The 22,461-nt window shown below is 45.7% G+C and overlaps 1 protein-coding gene across 2 annotated transcripts in view; it reads left to right on the forward strand.

The window, feature by feature from the left end:
• The window catches only part of UHRF2 (ubiquitin like with PHD and ring finger domains 2), a 165,231-nt gene extending 151,234 nt beyond the window's left edge, over nucleotides 1-13,997 (forward strand). The window contains exons 15-16 of one of the 2 annotated variants that reach the window (XM_067553073.1): nucleotides 5,067-5,165; nucleotides 12,622-13,997. In XM_067553073.1, coding sequence (XP_067409174.1) covers nucleotides 5,067-5,165; nucleotides 12,622-12,768 — 246 coding nt within the window. In that variant the 3' untranslated portion in view covers nucleotides 12,769-13,997. The remainder of the gene's footprint in view (nucleotides 1-5,066; nucleotides 5,166-12,621) is intronic. The other variant, XM_067553074.1, reaches the window with a different exon arrangement.
• Nucleotides 13,998-22,461: the final 8,464 nt, after the last annotated feature.

The following is a 22,461-nucleotide window of genomic DNA, read 5'->3' on the forward strand; positions in this document are numbered from 1 at the left end:
GCATCTCATGAAGGAGGCAAAGCGCCCATGTGCACACTCGAATGTGGCATCAGTGGACCCACCAGAGCACCCAGCTTCACCATCAGTGAGCAGTTCTTCTGCCAGGGTAGCACCAGTGCCACCAACAGTACCGGCGGCACCAGCAAAAGCCCACTGTGTTCATAAAAAGCACAGCCATGGGCATAAGGGCGGATCCCCAAGGGGGATGCAGTATTGCCTCCCCGAGCCATGCCAGGTCAGGTGAGAAGTGGTGCAATTATCTGGCTGCACCACCTCCGAAGAAATCTAAGGCAGAACACAAGACTAAGCAATGCTGTGACCAACCAGTGTCGTCTTCTGCCTTGGTCACTGGCCCACCACTGGAGCTCCTGGCTCTGTCCACACTGCTGGGTCCGTCTGGCCTTTCACGCTGAGTACCACACATGCCTAGCCGACTCTCTCCCCTCACACCCACAGCAGAACTGCTTCTGCCCTGTGCAGATGCAGCACAGTTCGTCTGGGATCATGCAGTCTCTATTACTGGTGCACAAACGGTTCTTCTGTCAGCTGCTGGCCATGCAGCCTTGGAACTTCATCACAGGCCTAACCAGCACCACAGGCTTTGCCCACTCCAATGGTGCTGCCCTTCCCAGACCAGCCATCAGACTCTGAATGATCCTCTGAACAGGACTCGACCCTTTCACTGGCATGTTCGTATAGTCCAGAGCTGCAACACTTGCCTTACATGCCAGCATATGCACCTCCTGTGGAGCCGTGGTTCCAATACCCCCATGGGCCACCGGTGCACACGGACCTGTATGCCTGGTCCTACTGGCACCACTGGGACCCCTGTCATGGCCATGGAGTACCACTGCCTCCTCATTGTCAGCCCTCACCCATATACACTGCCCCTCCTGCGATATTAAGGAACCATAGGACACCACCATCCCCCCCAGCACTACTGGAACCATTGGAACCACCAATCCTGACTGGAGCCTCATCATCCTCGGATGAGGCACTCATCCCTCCCTCTCTGTCCCCCCCCCCACCCCTCCCAATGACCCTGGCCAGTACCAGGACCTCTTGCATCGCATAGCAACAGCCCTCAACCTTCTAGCTATGGATGTGACAGATCCCCAGGATGATTTCCTGGACATCCTGCACCAGCAGGCCCTCACATACCACACTCCCTATCCATAGCGCACTCTTTCAGCCAGCCCTGGCTGTCTGGCATGCATTGGCATCCTGTACCCCAACACCCAAACAAGCAGACAGGCACTACTTTGTCCCAGCCAAGGGCACTGACTTCCTTTTTACATACCCACCACCCAGGTCTCTCATGGTACAAAAGGCAATGAATGGAGCACGCCTGACAGCAGCATTTTAGGACCACTCCTCCACATCAAGTGGCCAAAAAGCTTTATCTGAGCAGGTGCAAAGTTTATTCGTCAGCAGGTTTGCAATTGTTTTGTCAGTTACCAGGTTATACTGACTTCCAATCATACTCTAAATTGGTGGAGTTTCAAGCCTTACTTCTGGAGGATAAACAAATGGAATTTAAGTTCCTCATTGATGAGGATAAACTAGTGGCTGTCTCCCTACAAGCAGTGGTCGATACAGTAGATACGGCATCATGCTCCCTAGCATCAGATGTAGTTCTTCGCAGGGACTCCTGGGTTCAGACTTCTGGTCTCCCTAAAGAGGTCCAAACCACCCTTGAGGGACTTACCTTTCGATAACCAGAAACTCTTCAGCAATAAGACCGACTAGAGTCTTCACTCGCTCAAAGACTCAGTGCCATGCTTCGGTCCTTGTGTCTTTATGCTCCAGCTCCAACTCACCACCAACACTAGGCTTCCTTCCAACCTTGATATCCCACCTGACCTGCCTACCAACCCTACCCTCTACCCCAGCAGGAACAGCACTGCTGTTGCCAACACTCCCAACAGCTTAGATATCCTGCTACCTCCACCTCCTTTACTTACCCACAGTGCCTCTCCAAACAACCCTTTTGACTTTTCCCTCAAGACCCACGAGCCCCTCTCCACTCTTCCTCCTGTCACTTCAGTTGCCTTCCAGGGCGTTCTTGCTCTTTTTGCACACAATTGGAGCAAGATTACCACCAATCACTGGGTATTAGATATCATCTACCAGAAGTACCTCACAGAGTTCTTCACCTTCCCTACTTGTCACCCTCCCCTTGGGAACTCTAGAGCCCCATCTCAACACAACCTTCTCTAAAAGGAGGCGTACACCAAAAGGGCACCATAAAATATGTCCACACCACTACTCTGGCCATGGCTTCTACTCCCGCTATTTCCTTATACTGAAAAATATTCTGGATCAACGGGTAAACCAGTTTATCCACAAGTTCCATTTCTGAATGGTCAGTCTCCCCCAAATCATCCCCTTCTTTCCCCCTGGAGCCTGGTTCGTGATTCTCGATATGAAGGATGCATAATTCCATGTGGACATCCATCCTGCCCATCGCAAATTCCTTCGCTTCATGGTGGGACACTCCCATTATCATTTCTGAGTCCTCCCTTTCAGGATCACCATCCTCATGTTTTCACAAAGGTCTTCTTCGCAGTAGTTGTGGCCTATATGCAACTCCTGGGCCACTCCCTCTCCCATACCTGGATGACTGGCTCCAAGTGGCATCATTCCTTGAACATCTCCTCGTTATCATCCATACACTGTGGGATCTCCTCACCAGCTTGGGTATCTGCATCAAAGAGTCTACTTACGTGCCTACCCGCGAACTATCTTTATAGGATCACACTTGGATTCTTTTGTGGGACAGGCCTTCCTCCTGACAGACCACTTCACTGTTCTCACTTCCCTTATCATGAAATTGCAACATTGTCCCCACACATGCCTCCGACAGTATGTTTCACTTCTGGGACATATGGCAACATGCACCATCGTCACTCTGTATGCCTCCTCCCGCCCTCAGTTTTGACTTCCCTCTCATGGTCCATGGTCTTCCCATCCAAGATTATGGCGGGTACCCCTTTTAACCCTTCCTACACCACCCTCACCATGGATACATCACTTGTGAGCTTGGGCGCTCACATAGAGGGCCACAGGACCAAAGGCTTCTGATCCTCTAGAGAAGCAAGGGTGCACATCAATATCCTAGAACTAAGCTGTCCAGGACATCTGCAAACCACTTTTTTCTCTCATCTACTCCAGACATGTGCAACACTTCTCTGACAACATGACAGCTGTTATCGCTATATAAACAAACAAGGAGGAGCCAGGTCTCCGATCCTTTGTCTGGAGGCAATCCACCTGTGCAACTGGTACCTACACACTTCATGCAGTCCATCTACCAAGTATCGACAACAACTTTGCGAACATTCTCAGCCGCTCCTTTCATTGCAGCCACGAATGGGAACTCCACGATCCCATTCTTCGATCCATGTTCCATCAATGGGTCACACGACGCTTGGAACCTTTTTGCAACAGCTACCAACCACAAGCTTCCCCTTTTCTGCTCCAGCGGTGCTCTTGGGCAGGGCTCTCAAGGGGATGTGCTTCTCCCTTGGATACACGCCTCCATTCGAGTCCACCTGGCAGCGCTCAGTGTCTTCCTCCCGTCTATAGATGGCTTCTTTGCCTTTAGCCACCCAACCGTCACTCAATTCCTCTGAGATCTCCTCGATACCTTCCTTTCGTAAGCCTCCTTGCCCTTGGGACCTTAACCTCATCCTTTCAGCTCTCACTAGGCCATCCTTTGAGCCCCTGGCCAATTGATACTTCACCCACCTCTCCATGAAGATGGTCTTTTTTAGTGTCCATCATCTCTGCCCGATGAGTTAGTGAACTGGCAGCTATGATGGCTGACCCATCCTTTACCGTATTGCACAAGGACAAGGTCTCCCTATGACTCCATCCCAAGTCTCAAATCACCCGCACTTTCCAAACTTCACCCAGACTCTTTCTCACTGTAGTAGAACAATGCTGAAGCTGCACCTTTTCCTCCCAACACCTCTCTAAATGGATCTCCTGCTGCATCACAGAGTTTTTCTCCCTTTCCTGAGTTTCTGTACCACCTGGCATCACTGCCCTCACGTCTGCCCTCCTCACAAATGTCCCATGACAGGACATTTGTAAAGTAGCAGCATCCACACTTTCACTGCTCACTATGCCATAGCCCAGGCAGCAGCAGCTGATGCGGCAGTTGGCCACACAGTCCTACAAACTCTCACTTCTAGTGAGCCCTCGCTCCCACCTCCACACTGAATACTGCTCGCTACACTACCCATTATGGAATCCACATAGGGACCGCCACTCGAAGAAGAAATAGAGGTTACTTGTAACTGGATGTTCTTTGAGATGTGTGGTCCCTATCTGGATTCCAATCCCGCCCACTGCTGCTGCCCATCCCCTCTGCTACAGGCTCTGTGCCTGTGAGTAAGAGGGAACTCATAAGACCTTGGACACACCATGTGGCTGACGCACATACACGTTGACGGATACTACTTCAAACAGTTCTGGCTCCAGCACTTGACATGCATGCATACTCACATATGGAATCCAGATAGGGAGCACACATCTTGAAGAACCTTCAGTAAGTAACTCCCATTTACCTTCAAAATCAAGTTCTCATGTAATCATGGAGAAGTGTGGATTTCCCTACTCTTGGCACTTGTGCAAAATTATTAATCAGCACTAACTCGGGAACTCCTGACCTGCCTAGAACCCAAGGCTTAGGAGAAGAATAACACTTATGTAAAATATGGATCAATATAGCAGCTTTCATATGAGAATAGGCTTCTCTTTGTGCTTTTACCCAACACTCACAGGGCCCAATTCTGTTCTCAGTTACTCTGGATTTACAGCTGTGTAAAGGAAAGCAAAATTTAGCCCAGCAGGTTTAAATTTGTACATATTTTAAATAGGTATGGTTACTATAGTAGCTGGGCAAATGATTTGCCCTTGTTAAAAACTGCATTAGCTACAATAATTTTAGACAATGAGGATAATGGTGTTGTTCATTTCTTATGTATTTGCCATGTTCATGGATGTGCCCTGAATAGAATGTTCTCATCCCATTTTTTCTTTCCTTTGCTGTACACTAGAATTTTCTGAAGAAACTGGAACAATCCTTTATGTGTGTCTGCTGCCAGGAGCTGGTTTACCAGCCAGTGACAACAGAGTGCCTCCATAACGTCTGTAAAGTAAGTACAAACTCTGTCCTGCTCTGGGTTGAATTTCTGGCACTGAGGCACCAGTCAACTAAGCCACTTTATATTTTAGCAAGACAATAATTATACCAAGCATTCTGACCAAGGAAAGCAACAAGTTTGCTCCCAATTTGCTGTGATAATGGTTTATGTTAATTGACTAATCTGTATTTTCTTCCATTTTATATATTTTTTTTAAATGGAAATGTATTAGGGTGGTTTTTTTTAAATAGACATGATGTGTCAAAATTCCCTTAATATCATTCCATTGGTATCAGTGCAATTACACTAGGGACTGACTTGGTCCAGTAGTTAGACGTTGGAACAGTAAGACAGAGCTTATTTAATGTATTTAGGAAAGAATGCAAGATATCAAATTCTACAAATGGTTAGATAAAACAACAAAATACAACTTACATGGCATATTACCTGAATAACTTATGGTATCTTAACACTATTTGACAGGCACCCTTGGGAAATTATATTAAATTCATATATTCCAAGGCCAGAAGGAACCATTGTGATCATCTAGTCTGACCTCCTGTATAAAACAGGCCATAGAATTTCTCCAAAATAATTCCTAGATCATATATTTTAGAAAAGCATCCAATCTTGATTTAAAATTTGCTGGTGACAGAATCAACCATGACCCTAGGTAAATTGTTCCAATGGTTAATTACCCTCAGTGTTAAAAATGTTGATCTTATTTTCAGTCAGAATTTGTCTGGCTTCAACTTCCAGCCATTGGATCATGTTATATCTTTCTCTGCTAGATTGAAGAGCCCATTTATCAAATGATTTGTTCTCCATGTTGGGGCCTATAGACTGTAATCAAATCAGCCCTTAACCTTCACTTTGTTACACTAAATAGATTAAGCTGTTTGAGTCTATAGCTATAAAACTTCATATGTATAAACTTCATATTTTCAAACTTGAAGACTTGGTACCAGAGTGATTCTAGTAAACACTGTATTCCCTAATGACTTTGTATATACATATACATAGAGAAAGAAAATGTTCTTCTTCGAGTGATTGCTCATGTCCATTCCACTATAGGTGAGTGCATGCTACCATGCACGGTTCCTGGAACTTTTTTCCCCTTAGCAGACCCATAGGGCTGGCTCTGGTGCCCCCTGAAGTCCCACACGCATGCTGTGGTATATGAGGCACTGCCGGCCCTATGCCCCCCCTTCTTTCTACCTGTGACAGTTGCTGGAACTAGCCTTGCTCTCTGCAAGTACTATTCCCCATGTTTGAACTCTTTGTTATTCAAAGTACTTTAGTTAGTTTTAAGTAGTTGTTAAGTAGTGTTAAGTGTAGTTAGATAAGAAGTCCCTGAAGTACTTAGAGCAGCCGGGATGCCCTGGTCACCTGGATTTAAGCCGTGTGCCTCCTGCGGGAAGGTTTTCTCGCTCAGCGACCCCCACGATGGGTGCCTTAAGTGCTTGGGGGAAGAGCACAGGAAAGACAAGTGTAAGATATGCAGGGCTTTTAAACAGTGGACTCAGAAGGACCGAGAGATCCGATTAAAAGCCCTGCTCATGGAGGCAGCGCTCCACCTGGCATCCGAGCCGTCCCGCTCCACTTCGGCACCGAGCAACATCCCCGGTGCCGAAGAAGAAGAGACAGCGCGCGGAGCGCGGACACTCCCCTGCGCCGTCGGTACGGGCAGAGTTGGGTGCAGAGATGCACCGACTACGGCCCGTTGAGTTTTCTAGGGCGCCGGTATCTCCAAGCAGGGAGCCTCCCCCAACTCCTGGAAGTGGGAGAGTGCCCCTGCCAACACCGTCGATGCTGGAGGCTTTTAAGGCAGTGAGAGCCTTGTTGGCCTTGCCTACACCACCTCCACCACCCCCCACCCCACCCCTGAGGGAGAAGGGGCCGGTGTCCCAAGGCAAGCCGATGTTGAGTCCCCCCAAAAGGTGGTGAAGATCCCCAGTACGGGGAGGAAGATCTCCCGCCAGACGGCCACCGGGGATAGAGCGAGTATGCTCCCCCAGCAGTCGCTCCAGGTCAGCGTCATCGAGCTGGCCTGCTTTGATTCAGGATGCAGTCTCCCTCTCAGTGCCGACACGGGTCCCCAGCACTGGAGGCAGCACTGGTCAAGGTCTGCCAGGCAGCGCTCAGACACTTCTGCTCCAGATCCCCGGCACCGAGGAGCTCGCTTACACCCAGGCGGTGCAGAACCCGGTCACCGTCGGAGGACTCAGCACTGAGGGGTTCGCCTGCACGGAGGCGGCGTGGAACTCGGTTGCCATACGAGGACCCTGAACCACACAATCCGTGACGTGGAACCTGGTCACCAGAGTCAGGCTCGGCACTGCAGAGTTCAGAGGGCGCTGGTCTCTATCATAAAGGGGCAAGCGGCATCGCAAGTTCTCTGTACCGAGACGGCGCTCCCATACCGAGAGCTCTTCGGAGTGTGCCTCCATCCATTGGCACTGTTCATGGCGACAGAGGCGGTCCTCGTCATCCTCCGCGTTGGAGGTTTCGAGGAGACGATCCCTGGGACGGCACAGCACCCGGGACTGAGGACGGCCATGGCACCGCCAGTCTAGTGGCTTGAGGTCCCACAGGGGGGACAGTCATCGGGACATCCGGCGTGCCCACAAGGTGTCACAGCAGGTGGCCCAGTCAGCCCCGGTTTGGCCTCAGGGACAATTGCCACAACAATGGCCTTATTGGGCCCCATGGGACATCCAGATGGGACCGAGGCCCCAATCCACCCTGTCAGCGGGGGTGCAGTCCGTGCCCCTGGCACAGGTGAAGGCCCATAGCCACTGCTCCTCGGACGAGGAGTCAGACCCCATGGAGGGACCCTGTACGAGTGCATCCCTCTGGCAGGTGGGGAGCACCTGCAGGGCGCACCTTGGCAGTACTTTTCCTTCTCCCCAGACGAGGCTGTCTCCTGGGACCACATGGACGATTTCAGGGCGCACCAGGAGCTGCTCAGGAGGGTGGCCTCTAACTTGGGGCTGGAAGTAAGGAGTTAGTGGAGGCCGATGATACCCTCTTCAATGTGCTGATAGCGGCTGCCCCAATCCATGATAGGGTCCTCAAAATTGTTAAGGCCCTGTGATAAACCCTTTCCTCGGTCACCCCTTTGTCAGAGGTGGCTGATAAAAAATATTATGTCCCGGCCGAAGGGTTCGAGAATCTGTTTACTCACCCGGCCCTGGGAACCCTGATGGTAGACGCAGCCAACCAGCGGGACAGGCAGGGTCAGACAGGGTCTATTCCCAAGAAAAAAGACAACAAAAAGTTGGATTTGTTTGGGAGAAAAATTTATTCCACGGCAGCCCTGCAGTTCAGGATTGCCAACCATCAGGCCCTCCTGGGGAGATATAATTTCAACCTGTGGGACTCCCTCAGGCGGTTTGCCCTTCCCCACGACCAGGCCGCAGACTTCACCACCATCCTGGATGAAGGAATCACGGTGGCTAGGGCAGTGCTCCAAACATCCAGTGATGCTGCTGACTCGGCGGGTAGGGCCATAGCCTCCACCATTTCGTTGGGTCCTTGGGATAGTCTCAGTGGGCTATGACCTACAGTTTACATCTATCCCCCCCAAACAACCCTCTCTCTCAGTCCTTCTTCAGGGACCCCTCTCACGAGCAACTCTTGCAGGAGGTGGACACCCTCCTCAACATAGGAGCGGTGGAAATGGTCCCCCAAAGCAGAAGGGGGAAGGTGTTTTATTCAAGGTATTTCCTCATCCCCAAGGCGAAGGGGGGTCTGAGACCCATATTAGACCTGCGTCATCTAAACAAATATGTCAAACGACTCAGGTTTCGCATGGACTCCCTTGCTTCCATAATCCCTTCCTTGGATCCAGGGGACTGGTATGCCACCGTCAACCTCAAGGACGCATGCTTTCATGTGTCCATCCTCCCCAGCCACAGGCCCTTCTTCCGCTTCACAGTGGCTGACTCCCACTACCAATATACAGCCCTGCCCTTTGGCCTATCTTCAGTGCCAAGGGTGTTCACCAAATGCATGGTGGTAGTGGCGGCCCACCTGAGACAAAAGGGTGTGCAAATCTTTCCTTACCTGGACGATTGGCTGATCAGGGGCAGGTCCAGGTCCCAAGTACAGGAGAGCATGACCCTCACTTGCTCCATGTGCAGCAGGCTGGGACTGCTCATAAACGAGCAGAAGTCCACACTAATCCCAGTGCAACACACAGAATTCATTGGGGCCACCCTGGATGCTTCCCAGGACAGAGCCTTCCTGCCTCAGCCATGTTTCAAGGTGATGGTCTCTGTCATCTCCCAGCTGCACCGATGCCCCACGACAATAGCCAGGCACTGCCTACAGCTTTTAGGCCACATGGTGGTCTGCATGTACGTAGTGAAACTAGTTACCTGAGGCTCAGGCCGCTTCAGGCGTGGTTAGCCTCGGTATATGTGCCGAGCAGACACCCACTGAATTGTCTCAGTTCCCCAGCCCATCCTAGCCTCCCTAGACTGGTGGAGTCTCCCAGGGCAGTGTTGAAAGGCATTCCATTCAGGGAACTGGTCCCGTCGGTCACCCTAATCTCCGACGCCTCGGATGTAGGATGGGGAGCCCATATCAGCGCCAACCTGAGCACTCACTGATTCCTGACAGGCAGGGTGGTGCAGGTGCTGATGGACAACACCACAGCTATGTTTTATATAAACAGGCAGGGAGGGGCGCATTCATTGGCTCTCTACAAGGAAGCTACCTGTCTGTGGGACTTCGCTGTGAGGCATGACTTCTGCTTGACTGCCTCTCACCTCCCGGGAGTGAGGAACAACGAGGCGGATCGCCTCAGTGGGAGATTTCTACGCCGCCACGACTGGTCGCTGCACCCGGAGGTAATGACTACGATCTTCCAAAAGTGGGGTGTTCCCCAACTGGAACTATTCTCTTCGGCCTGGAACACGAATTGCCCGAGGTTCTGCTCGCTCCAAGGTCGCGAGATCAGGTCGATTTCCGACGTATTCCTCATCGACTGGACGGGAACCGTCATATACGCGTTCCCGCCCATTCTGCTCCTGCACAAGTTCCTACTGAAAATAAAGAGGGATAGGGCAGAAGTCATACTCATTGCTCCGGCCTGGCCGAGACAGCACTGGTTCAGCATGCTGCTGGACCTTTCAATCGCTCCGCCCATGGAGCTCCCGAGGCGGCACGACCTTCTCTCCCAGGACCATGGTCACCCGTTGGACCTGGACCTGGATTCCCTGCTCTTCACAGCTTGGAGGCTCTGTGGCTGATGGAGGGAGAGAGAGCGTGCTTGGTGCAGGTCCAACAAGTCTTGCTGGGCAGCAGGAAACCTTCTACACGACGGCTACCTCTTGCCTCCCTGGGATCTCAGCCTGGTCCTCTCAAGACTCACGGGGCCCCCCTTTGAACCCATGGCTTCATGCCCTCTGCTCATGCTTTCATGGAAGGTAGCCTTCCTGGTGGCCATTACCTCAGCTAGGAGGGTCTCCGAAGTGAGGGTCTTGACCTTGGAGCACCCTTATTCTATAAGGATAAGGTGCAGTTGAGGCCGCACCCAGCCTTCCTGCCCAAAGTGGTTTCCCAGTTTCATTGTAACCAAGATATTTTTCTCCCTGTGTTTTTTCCCAAACCACACGGTTCAGACGAGGAGAGGAGATGGAATTCGCTGGACATGAAACAAGCCCTGGCCTTCTACATCAAATGTACAAAGCTGTTCCGGAAATCGACGCAGCTCTTTGTTGCAGTGGCTGACCTGATGAAAGGCTTACCTGTCTCCACCCAGCGCATCTCCTTGTCGATTACATCATGCATCAAGTTCTGCTATGAGCAGGCAAGGTTGCCCCTTCCAGGAACCATCACAGCGCACTCAACCAGAGCTCAAGCCTCCTCTACAGCCTTCCTGGAGAGAGTGCCCCTGCAGGACATCTGCAAAGTTGCCACCTATTCGCCAGTGCAGACCTTCACATCCCACTACACCATTGTCTAGCAGGCGAGAGAGGATGCGGGATTCGTCAGAGTTGTGCTGAGGGCATCTCACTGGTAACTCCTACCCACCTCAAAGGTATTGCTTGTTAGTAACCTATAGTGGAATGGACATGAGCAATCACTCGAAGAAGAAAACAAGGTTACTTATCAGTAACTGATGTTCTTTGAGATGTGTTGCTCATGTCCATTCCACAACCCACCCTCTGTCCCTGCTGCTGGAGTTGGCATACCGTGGCATGCACGCGGGACTCCAGGGGGCTCCAGAGCTGGCCCTACAGGGTCTGCTAAAGGGGAAAGGGTTCTGGGAACTGTGCATGGTGGCGTCCACTCACCTATAGTGGAATGGACACGAGCAACACATCTTGAAGAACATCAGTTACTGGAAAGTAACCTTGGTTTTGTGTGTAGGAATATATATACACACACAGCACAGTGCATGTCATCTGTGTTCCTGTTATCAATCATTTCTGTTGCATGCATTTTCTCTGCCAGTATGTTTTTACATGTTAGCTATATGGTCACGGTTAAATGGATGTGGATGCCTGAGAATAGCTCTGTCATTGCATTAGAGGTTTACGTTATTGATTTACTAGTTCCGTAGAAGAGGAACAATTTGACTTAACTGTACTTGGACCATTATATCTTCCAAGCACAAAATGTACTCATTGAAGTTTAATTTTTGAGACTAGTGTTAGCACCTCATACAATACAAATCACTTATGTGATGATTATTTTTTACGATCTGGTAGCAGCCATTCATTGGTTCTGAACAAAGATTTCATTGTGCCAGATGCTGTACAAACTCATAGGAAGACACTGTGCCTTACCCAAAGAGTTTACAATCTAACCACTGATTTTTATTTAAATTATTATTATGGGGACAGGACTATCATGAGGGGGGAATAAATAGAAATAAGGGAGTGGAAAAAACAAAGGAAGGAGAGGAGGGGAATAAAGAGGTCTGGATAGATGGTGAGGATCATAAAGGGCAAGGAGAATATAATTGCTGCCAGGGGCTGAGATTCTCCTTGTCCTGCTGCTGCTCTTAGCTAAGTCCTTGCTGCTTTCAGAGGCTGGCTCTGTTCCATGAGATTCTGCTCTGCTTCCTCCACTCATATGCCTAGGAAAGGAGAAAAGGGCCCACTTTGAGACCCGAGGACAACGGAGAATGGAAGTGAACATTTGATAAAGATTCTGTGGAGTGAAATGTGTATGGTTATTCTCTGTATGTCCCTTGAGGATTGAATAATGGGATCTTCCATAAAGATGAGGGAGATGTTGATTGTATGTTTTTTGTTTTGTTTAGTTGTTGCTCCATTAGACAAGTTCTTTATTGTCTTGCTTTGTGTAAAGGCAGAAATGTGTATCAGAAGACTTAGTAACAGTTGTAGCAGTGCTGAGCACTATCTTTGCTCTCTAATAGTTGCTTAATCTTTGCCTAACTAGTTTTCTAGCACAAAAAAAAGCTGTGATTTTCTTTCATTGTGCATCTTAGAGCTGTTTACAGCGCTCCTTCCGAGCTGAAGTCTTCACCTGCCCTGCCTGCCGCTATGACCTTGGGAAGGGCTACACCATGGTTCCCAACAAGATACTGCAGACACTACTTGACCAATTCTTCCCTGGTTACAGCAAAGGACGATGATATGTTCAGCTCCCACCAGACTTCTCCCAGTGACTTTATAGACAATACAGGAGAGTAAACATGGGAAATTCAACAGTGGACCAGCCAGCTTGATGGGACTCAACATGTTGTCACATTCTGAAGCGGCTAACTCTTTCCCCTATAGCCATCTCTTTTGTGTAATGAGAACTCCAATTCTTAGCTGTCTTTCACCATCAAAGGTAGTTTTGGCCAGTTGACAACTAGTTTTTAAAAGAGAAAAACAAAAGCCTCAGCTCTGACTGGTCAACCCTAGCTGATGCTTAAATTATGTTTGTTTTTTATAACTACCTCAGGACAGAGGAAGATAATTTGTGGGGATTAAAAAAAAAGTTCAGTGAAATTTTAGCTACACACTGCCTCCCAAATATTAGTTGTGCCTGGTCCATGCAGTTTGATTCTCTCTCACTCACATACACACACACACTCTCTCTCTCTCTCTCTCTCCTCTCTCTCTGTCACACACACACACACACACTGTCACACACACAAGGCACTTAACCAGTTTGATTAAAGAACAAACAATTCTGTGATGTGCATAATCCTTTTTTCTTTTCTACCCATTATGCTGGTTTGTTTTTTGGGTTTTTTTTTTTTTTGTTTGGTTTTTGGGGGGGGCGGGCGGAGGGTTGTTTTTTGCAAGAACAGGCTGACTTTTAGTCTATTTTTGTGAGCTTCATTGTGCTTTTTCTTGTATCTTATGCAAGTTGACTACTAATGACTAATGAGAACAATATGAATGCATTGTTGCTACATTAGTGTAAAGTGATCTGTGTTTTTTGCACTTAAGGAGGGTATTCAAGACACTCTAGTTGTGTAAAAAGGAATCATGAAACAAGCCACTTTTGTATTAGTTAAAACTGTATGCTTTTAGTAGGTCTTGTATCAGTGGCAAAACATCTATCTACACCGCATTGAAGGCAGTGCTAGCTTGGAGAAGGTTCAAATCGCTTCATATTGTGATCTGAAATTTTATATACAGTATATTCCCCAAAATATACCTTATTAAATATTTTATGATTCAAAAAAAGGTTGCTAATTTTTGTTGCTTTGTATTGTAACCGTGTAACCTAAATCATAGTTAACAAGCAAGTACTTTTTCTTAGTAAATGTTTCGTTCAGGGGGGCTTTTTATAATTTAAAACAGGAGGTGTTATATGAACTTCCATTTCAACTTTTGGTAACCAAGACAAATGACTATATAGGGCCACAGTCTGTGGTCCTTCGGTGAGGCAATCTGGGTGTGCTGCTCAAAGACTGTAATCCATTGTTTGTAGGTTGAGCTCACAATGTGATCCAAGGTTTGCACTAGTGGGGAGTTTTCTCTCTTAGAGATACATTTCAGACGAAGGATTCAAAATAAATCTAAACCCTATTTTGATCAGGGTCTCCTTTGTATACCTGCTCTTGGCAGCAATGAATTCACTGGTTTAAAATGTTTACTACTGTCATAACAGAAGAAAGCTAACAATCTGAGAGAATACTCAGTTTGTCATATGAAAAGTGGAGGAGAAACAAAACCCTTCTATTTTTGGTCTTGGTATAAGTAAATGATATCTGATAAATTTAACACATCCAGCAGGAAAGTAATATAATGTTTGATCTTTTATCTCCTAAAGCCTCCTCTTTAACTTAACATTTCCCTTCCATTCCAGAAGATAGAATTTCCATGGCAAGTTTACTAATGCAAAACGCAGTGGTACCAGTGTTAGATATCCCAATCCACTCACTGCCAAAAAGGCTTCTCTTGTTGAGCAAAAATTTGAGAAAATAAGATAATTATTCTCCCTTTGGTCTTTTTCTGTACTTAACATTGAATGGAATTGTTTCAACCTCATCCTTCCAATAGATCTGTGAACATTGAGACTCAGACTTTCAAAGGAATTTTACAGAGTTAGATGCCCACATCCCTTTGATATTGACTGAGTTGGGCACCTACATTTCTTTAGGTTCTTTTGAAAATGGTAGCCTGCCTATTCTTCCGGTTAAAACCTTCACTGATTTGTAATATATTTTCATTAGAGATAACATGCCCATTACAGTGAAGCAGTCTACGAAAGCTCAACCTGTGCAAGATGCACAATTCTGCACTATTTCTAAGTGATATTTAGGTCATGTAAAGTCGTTATGGTACCTTCTATGATGTCCTTACCTGTTTGATAATTAGTAGCAATTAACTGTCATTTGCCATAGTCATAACAGTGATTGAGTAATAATATACCATTTTCATATAATCTTCTCAAAGCCATAAAACTTTGAAATGGAGAAAGAGCTATCTTCAGTAATAGTCTGACTTTTTAAACTAGCCTGTTACCATTATTCCTAAATGTTCAGGTTGTGCCTCAAAATTTAGATGAATGAATAACTTCTTCAAATCTGAAATAAGATTAAATTTAAAACAATCTGAAACTGTATATTGTGCCAAAGCGTTTATGCTGTGTTCCAAGTTAGACAAACTGTGTGCAAATGCCAGTGATTTCAAGTGAGAACCACACAGAACCTACCTCTATAAATAATGGGAGTGCTTAATTATATTCAGCAAAAAGCAATTCTTGGGTTTCAATTTAACATTTATTTTTCTAATTCAGAATAGTGCAGGGTTTCACTAGCACTTCTCCGATTATCATCGATTCAATATACAGGGCTGGTTTAAAGGAGCTCATGACTTACAAAGCCAGGCATAGGAAGTTATCCAAGTAAATTAGTTTTGGCACTAGCAGCTAAGAGAGGAACCTAACACTAAAATGGTTGTTATTATTCATTTCTAAATTGTTTAAAGATTGGATGGGGGCATGGAAAAATCACACCAAGCAAAACCACAGCTTGTGATGCTCCAAATCCATACTGGATAGAACAAAGTCCACGAAACAGTGAAGCTCTCAGCATGACAGGGCAGTGCAGCAACTGAACAAGACCTCCTCTAGAGCTGGACTTTGTTTCCAACCATATTACAGGTCCATGCGCAGTGGTATTTCATGTGGTTTTAATAATCCCTTTGTTTAGTGACATGCCCAGGGATATTAAACATGATTTCATTTTGGTGCAAGTGGCTTTTAAAATCAAATAACTTCGGAATTAAGAGTTAAAATTTTCGGACACCCACTTCTCATAGAGGGTACTGCACGATGTCAGGCGAGAGGCTCACGAGATGGATTTTTTGGCTCACTGGTTGTAATAAATGCGGAAACTCTTTGACTCCTTAATGGGAATTTCTTAATGTGCCACACTTAGTTTTAACAACACATACCCCTCCTGGCAACAAAACCTAGAACTGAATTGACACACATTTTAGAAGATACTCTTTGTATTTCAACTGGCAGTTCCAAAATAACCCCTCCAAGTGTGGTGCAACAGCCAGTCCTTTTAGTTCAGGTGCAACTTAAGGTTTCCCTACAACTGTTCACTTATAGTCCAGTATCCACGAGAGGTCTCTGCACATTGCTTAGCACAATAGAGCTGATGCTTCACTTAAGTCTCTGTCCTGAAGTGTACATCCTAAGTAAGCTCTATCATCATTTAGAGGCACTAATAGGAAGGCTTAATGATCTTGACAGCTTGTTGTTAACAGATTTATCCCATTAGATGTTACTAATGTATCAAAGATCTAACTTAGTCTTTTGCCAAATTATAACACTGCAATCCAATTAATGCAAAAGTAATAGATTAATGTTACTACTACTTGTGGTGGATGTCTAGAGCTCAGGCATGGGCCAAACGGGCACTGCTACTGAAAATCTCCAATCAAATGCCAGATGAGGTGCATGGGCACCTAAGGTGGAGCATCAATAGCTACACTACTTGAAGATCTATGGGTAAGTTGGTTCCATAAGAACATCTATATAGATTAAGGATCCATAATTACAGTTCAGTAATTAATAGTACCCGAATAACTAGAAAAGCTGAAATTTTCCTTTGGTTTGCACGTCACCCCTTTTGCTGACAAAAACAAGTTTCTCTTCTTTGCTGCCAGCAGGGCTCTCCAAATATACCCCACATCTTCCCAACGTTCAGTATTCCAATTTCCTCCACATCTGTCTTACTCAAGCATCCATAAACCTTTCCCTTGATCCTAGCGATTTCTATTGCTGGTGTGATACGTGCATTCCTTCTGTGAATCCAACTACCAGATTGTCTATTTCAGTGCTCCTCCCACTTCATCTTTTCTGCCAGAGAAGCCATGGTTCTGACCTTCTGCAGGTGATGAGATTTACAAAGTGAAAATATAGCACATCTTCTACAGCAGGCACAGTGTACTGCTAGTGGTTGGAAGGTGAAGGAGGCACTCAGGCGGGGAGGGGATGAGAAAGGGTGCCTGCTACTTACTGTTTCTTATGTCTTAACTAAGCAATAGCTTGCTTTCTTTCACTGCCACCATGTGCACTTGCTGCTCTGTGGGGAAAGTACTGGTTTAAAAAACTGTGGCAGCAGAAAGCCATTATCACAAGGCCTGCAGGCATTTCTAAAACCAAGGACAATGGATTTAGAGAGAATGGAACAACCCGTGAAATAAAGGTATTGCCAACTGTTTGAGTACAAACTGTCCTCTTGCAAACTGGCCCTAAGTTGCCTTAGCTCATGTTTGGTCCCAAAGGTTAACCTACTTGAAAGGCCTTGGCTTTCTGGTGTGAAATGCTGGGTGGGGGAGAAGGAGCTGAGGAATGTTGCATACTAACTATGTAGGAAGTAAGCTGAAGAATCCAGTTGAAATGTATGGAAGTGAAACATCACTTTTCTCCGTCACAGCAAAAATGGCAACTCTCAAGTAATCATAGAATCATAAAGTTGGAGGGGATCCAAGGTCATCTAGTCCAACCCCCTGCTCAGAGCAGGACTAACCTCAGCTAAATAATCCCAGCGAGGGTTTTGTCAAGTCTCTAAAGATGGAGATTCCACCATCTCCCTCGGTAACCCATTCCAGTGCTTCACCACCCTCCTAGTGAAAAACTTTTTCCTAATGTCCAACCTAGACCTCCCCGCCTGCAACTTGAGACCATTGCTCCTTGTTCTGTCATCTGCCACCACTGAGAACAGCCTAGCTCCATCCTCCCTGGAACCCCGTTTCAGATAGTTGAAGGCTGCTATCAAATCCCCCCTCATTCTTCTCTTCTGTAGACTGAACAAGCCTAGTTCCTTCAGCCTCTCCTCATAAGTCTTGTGCTCCAGCCCCCTAATCATTTTTGTTGCTCTCCGCTGGACTCTCTCCAACTTCTCCACATCCTTGTTGTAGTGGGGGGCCCAAAACTGGACACAATACTCCAAATGCGGCCTCACCAATGCCAAATAGAGGGGAATAATCACTTCCCGTGATCTGCTGGCAATGCTCCTATTAATGCAGCCCAATATGCTATTAGCCTTCTTGGCAACCAGGGCACACTGCTGACTCATATCCACTGTTACCCCCAGGTCCTTTTCTGCAGAACTGCTGCCTAGGTCATCGGTCCCCAGTCTGTAGCTGTGCATGGGATTCTTCCGTCCTAGGTGCAGGACTCTGCACGTGTTGAACCTCATCAGATTTCTTTTGGCCCAATCCTCCAGTTTGTTTAGGTCCTTCTGTATCCTATCCCTACCTTCCAGGGTATCTACCACTCCCCCTAGCTTAGTGTCATCTGCAAACTTGCTGAGGGTGCAATCTACCCCATTCTCCAGGTCATTGATGAAGATGTTGAAGAACACTGGCCCCAGGACCGCCCCCCTGGGGCACTCCGCTTGTGACCAGCTGCCAGCTAGACATGGAGCCATTGATCACTACTCGTTGAGCCCTATGCTCTAGCCGGTTCTCTATCCATTTTTATAGTCCATTCATCCAACCAATACTTCCTTAACTTGTTGATTAGAGTACTGTGAGAGACCGTATCAAAAGCTTTGCTAAAGTCAAGGTATATCACGTCCACCGCTTTCCCCACATCCACAGAGCCCATCACCTCTTCATAGAAAGCAATCAGGTTGGTCAGGCATGACTGTCCCTTTGTGAATCCATGTTGACTGTTCCTGATCACATTCCTCTCTTCCAAGTGCCTTAAAATGGATTCCTTGAGGACCTGTTCCATGATTTTTCCAGGGATTGAGTAATAAATCCGGTAATAACATAAGCTTTCTCTGCAATGAGGATTCACACCAATTACATCCATAGGTGCCCAGCCATGGCTGTTGCAAATTCCTAGTGCAGACAGGTAAAGAAACAAGGTATTATATAAACTTACTGCGTTGGAGTTCATGTCTGCTTCAAAGTGTGCAGTGGTGCAAATCATATAGCAGTTTACCCTCTCTACTCTAGAGCTTTGCATCACAGCAGTTCCATGAGTGGCTGTGATCAGGTTTCTACCTGGAAGCATACAAGGCCTGAGTTATAGCTCTTTGTTAACTACATTAATTGTAGTAAAAACCAAGTCTACTGAGCTTGCTGGAAAGAGGAGATTCTGAAATTTAACAGAGTTCCCCTTTAATGGACTGGAGGGAACATCTCCCCTTGCTGTTCACATGGGAGCTGCAATTGCAGTTTGCTAGCAATCATTTTCTTTCTTCAGCCTCTCCTTCCGGGCAGACACAAGGAAGACATTTTCCAAAACCCAATACAGGCACTGTACTGATCCACTTCATTTGCTAAAGCAATGACATAAAAATACCCTCTGCTACTGACACTACAATTTGATCATTTGCCAAGTTTTTGCTTATAGTCCCATAAAACTCATGTCCCACTGTGAATGAAACAGCTCCTCTTACCAGTAAACTTTAAATTCACAGCTGTCTGAGTGAACTGTTGCTTAGTATTTGTTTGTGTATAAGCAAGTGGAGTATTTTTCACCATCATGTGTGCCAGACATGCTGGCCTCTTGTTTGAAGACAGCACCTTGCTAACTGCAGTGTTATAAAAATGATTTGATTCTTGATGGCTGGGCTAGTGTAGAGTTCTCTGTTAAGAGACCTGGGCATATGTAAGTAATTCACTTATTTAGAATTCCTCCGTTACTTACTTTCAGCTTGAATACATGCAAACATAGCATTTCTTTTTAACTCAATTGGTTGCAAAGCCTATATTTCTGCAGTGTGTATATGAATACAAAAATTAGGAAATGCAAAATGGTTCCTATACCACCATTAACTCCTCCACTGAATCTCAGGTTACATAAGAATGCTACCGTGTAGGCAATGTGGCCAAGTTGATAGTACTATGGAAACAAGTTTTTCATTTCTTGAATTCAAATATGCAAACTGAGCAATGCATTACTATAGCTAGGAATGTCTAGGAGTTAGAGCACAGCACAGAAATAAATATTTCTGAATTCTATTCCCCCTTTCACACAGACTCATTTCAGTTTGAGAGCGTTATTGAACTCCTTGTCTACGTCACAAGAATGTTTGATGCTTAATATTTGTAAAATCCTTTGTAAGCCCAAAAAAAGTCAACTGGTGGACTAAGTTTAATTAGGATTTGCCAAAGACTCCCTGAAGCAACAACCACGTTTGGAAAGTTTCGGCACAAAGGGAAAAGCTGAAAAAAGTGAATAGACGACATATACATTTTCATTCATCTATAGTAACCTGGTAATCACAACTACTGCACTTTCATTGCACTAAGATGTACAAAAGGGACCGCAACATGAAAGTTCAACTTTTGTCACTTCACATCCCCACAAAATACGCTATGGCGTTGCCATTTTAGACTACAGGTTGAAATATTTTTAAAGACAGACCATATATATTGATAACCTAATCCACCTGTAGTGGCACTAGACTAGCAAAGAAATCCAGGTTCAATTTCAGGAGTCTAATCTTTTACGTTGAACTGCCACTATCCACACTGGCCCTTTCTACCTACGGTTGACAAAAAGAGAGTCTTAAAAACAAGTTAGCTATGTATATTTGCAAACACTAGCTATTTTCCTACTCTAGACGAGGTCAGAGAGAACAGCTTATATCGGTTTGTGGGACATACCAATATAGAGAGTATGGTGTCTCACCCCTTGAGAATAATCTGGCTCTGACTTAATTTCAAATAATTAGGACAAAGTCTACCTGGTTGTAGTGCTACTTGGGAGCTACAGTGACTCCAGCATTTCTGTTTCTACAACTGGCTACTGTACAATTGAATACAAAACTATAACATGCCAGACTCTCTGATTCAGGCGGAGATGAGAGCATTTTTCCTGTTTTACTAATTAAACATTTGCAGATGACAGTTTCTGGGGAGCCCTTTATCTGCAGCAGAAAGGTCTGCATGCCTTGCCCCAATGTCTTATGGAAAAACAGGCATCTCACTAACTTATGTGGAAATCCAAATGTAAAGAGAATGCAGCTCTTTCATAGATCCTCACCCAGAAGTCCAAAGCCAGGAAGTGATCTCTCTTTCAGGTAATGGCAGCAGGTTTATTTTTCCATTTTAAAAATCACCATTACAGTGGTTAGAGAAGCTAATAATCCATTGATACATAGAGTGCTACAAAGAGTGGCTGAAGTGCTTCGGGGGTGTGCCAAGCAAGTGAACTAGGACTACAAACATCTGAGCACAAAAAGCAGCAGCCCCAAGTTCAGAGGGCAAATGCAAGATTAAGAATTAATGGGGATTCTGCATGCCTCCATTATAAAAATAATCCCTGTACCCACTGAAGTCGCATGTAATTCAGCTTAATTGGTTTTAATAGTTTGGGGTACAATCTTCGTACACTACTCTGAGAATAGGGAACCTATGGAGACATTTCAGAGCAAGAGCTGACTAACTTGAACAAGGGACAGTGGATAAAAGTTGAGGCCTAAGATATGGGATGGAACCCCTTTAGTAGATCATGGTTGTCTCTCTTATTATACACACATTTTCAAGTGAAGGTTATTTTCAGTTCTGTGGTTTTTTTCCATTCTTTAATGTTGTGGTCAGACTGTAAGTGCTAGCTAATTACACCTCCAGTGAATATCTGGGAATTTTTTTCTGAGCACCTCACAAGTATTGTTTATTTGGTTGTCCCTATTGTAAAGGAACTAACATAAAATGGCTTTTTTCCTCTCATCTTTAACTGTAATGTTTCATTTGACAGATACAAGTAATTATATGTATAACCCTTTGTAACATGATTTCACAGAGGGCACTGAAATAATTAAATGCTCCCAAATACTGATCTTTAAAAAAAAATTTTTAAAGGAAGATTTCAAGGATGAAATGAATTTTACAAGTAACCTGAGTCAATTTTAGTCAATGTCATTCCAGCCTTGAAATTGACTATTTGTACAATTCATTCTGTGCAAACACTATGAAACTCAATACTCTGCCATTTGGTCATGAATTTTCTTTTAAAAGGCCCTAATTATATGGCTTCCATTACCCTAGTATCCAAGTAATAGTTCAGCTTGCAGATCTTCAGCACCTACGTAAAGGCTTCATTTGAATTTATTTAAACTATTGTTTGACTTTTTATTATGAAAGACTTGAGGAGAGGAACGGGACAGAAAGAAGGCACTTTCATTATAAGTAGATGGGCACAGAAGTTGAGTAAATTACTTTGATTTGGTTTTTGAGTAGTGTCTCAAACAGATTTGACAGCATATTTCACTTCTTGTAAGATCTACCATTTCTTCTGGCAGCTTGACACCAAAGTCCCACAGAAAGGGATCAAGAGAACTTGCCTCAAAGTGTCATATCACTGTATTAGAAGAATTAGATGGGGAAAAGCCAGATCCCCAAAAAGC

The sequence above is a fragment of the Emydura macquarii genome, unplaced genomic scaffold (assembly GCF_026122565.2).
Source record: "Emydura macquarii macquarii isolate MOO-44397 ecotype Brisbane River unplaced genomic scaffold, CSIRO-AGI_Emac_v2 contig_1451, whole genome shotgun sequence".
Taxonomy (NCBI): Eukaryota; Metazoa; Chordata; order Testudines; family Chelidae; genus Emydura; species Emydura macquarii.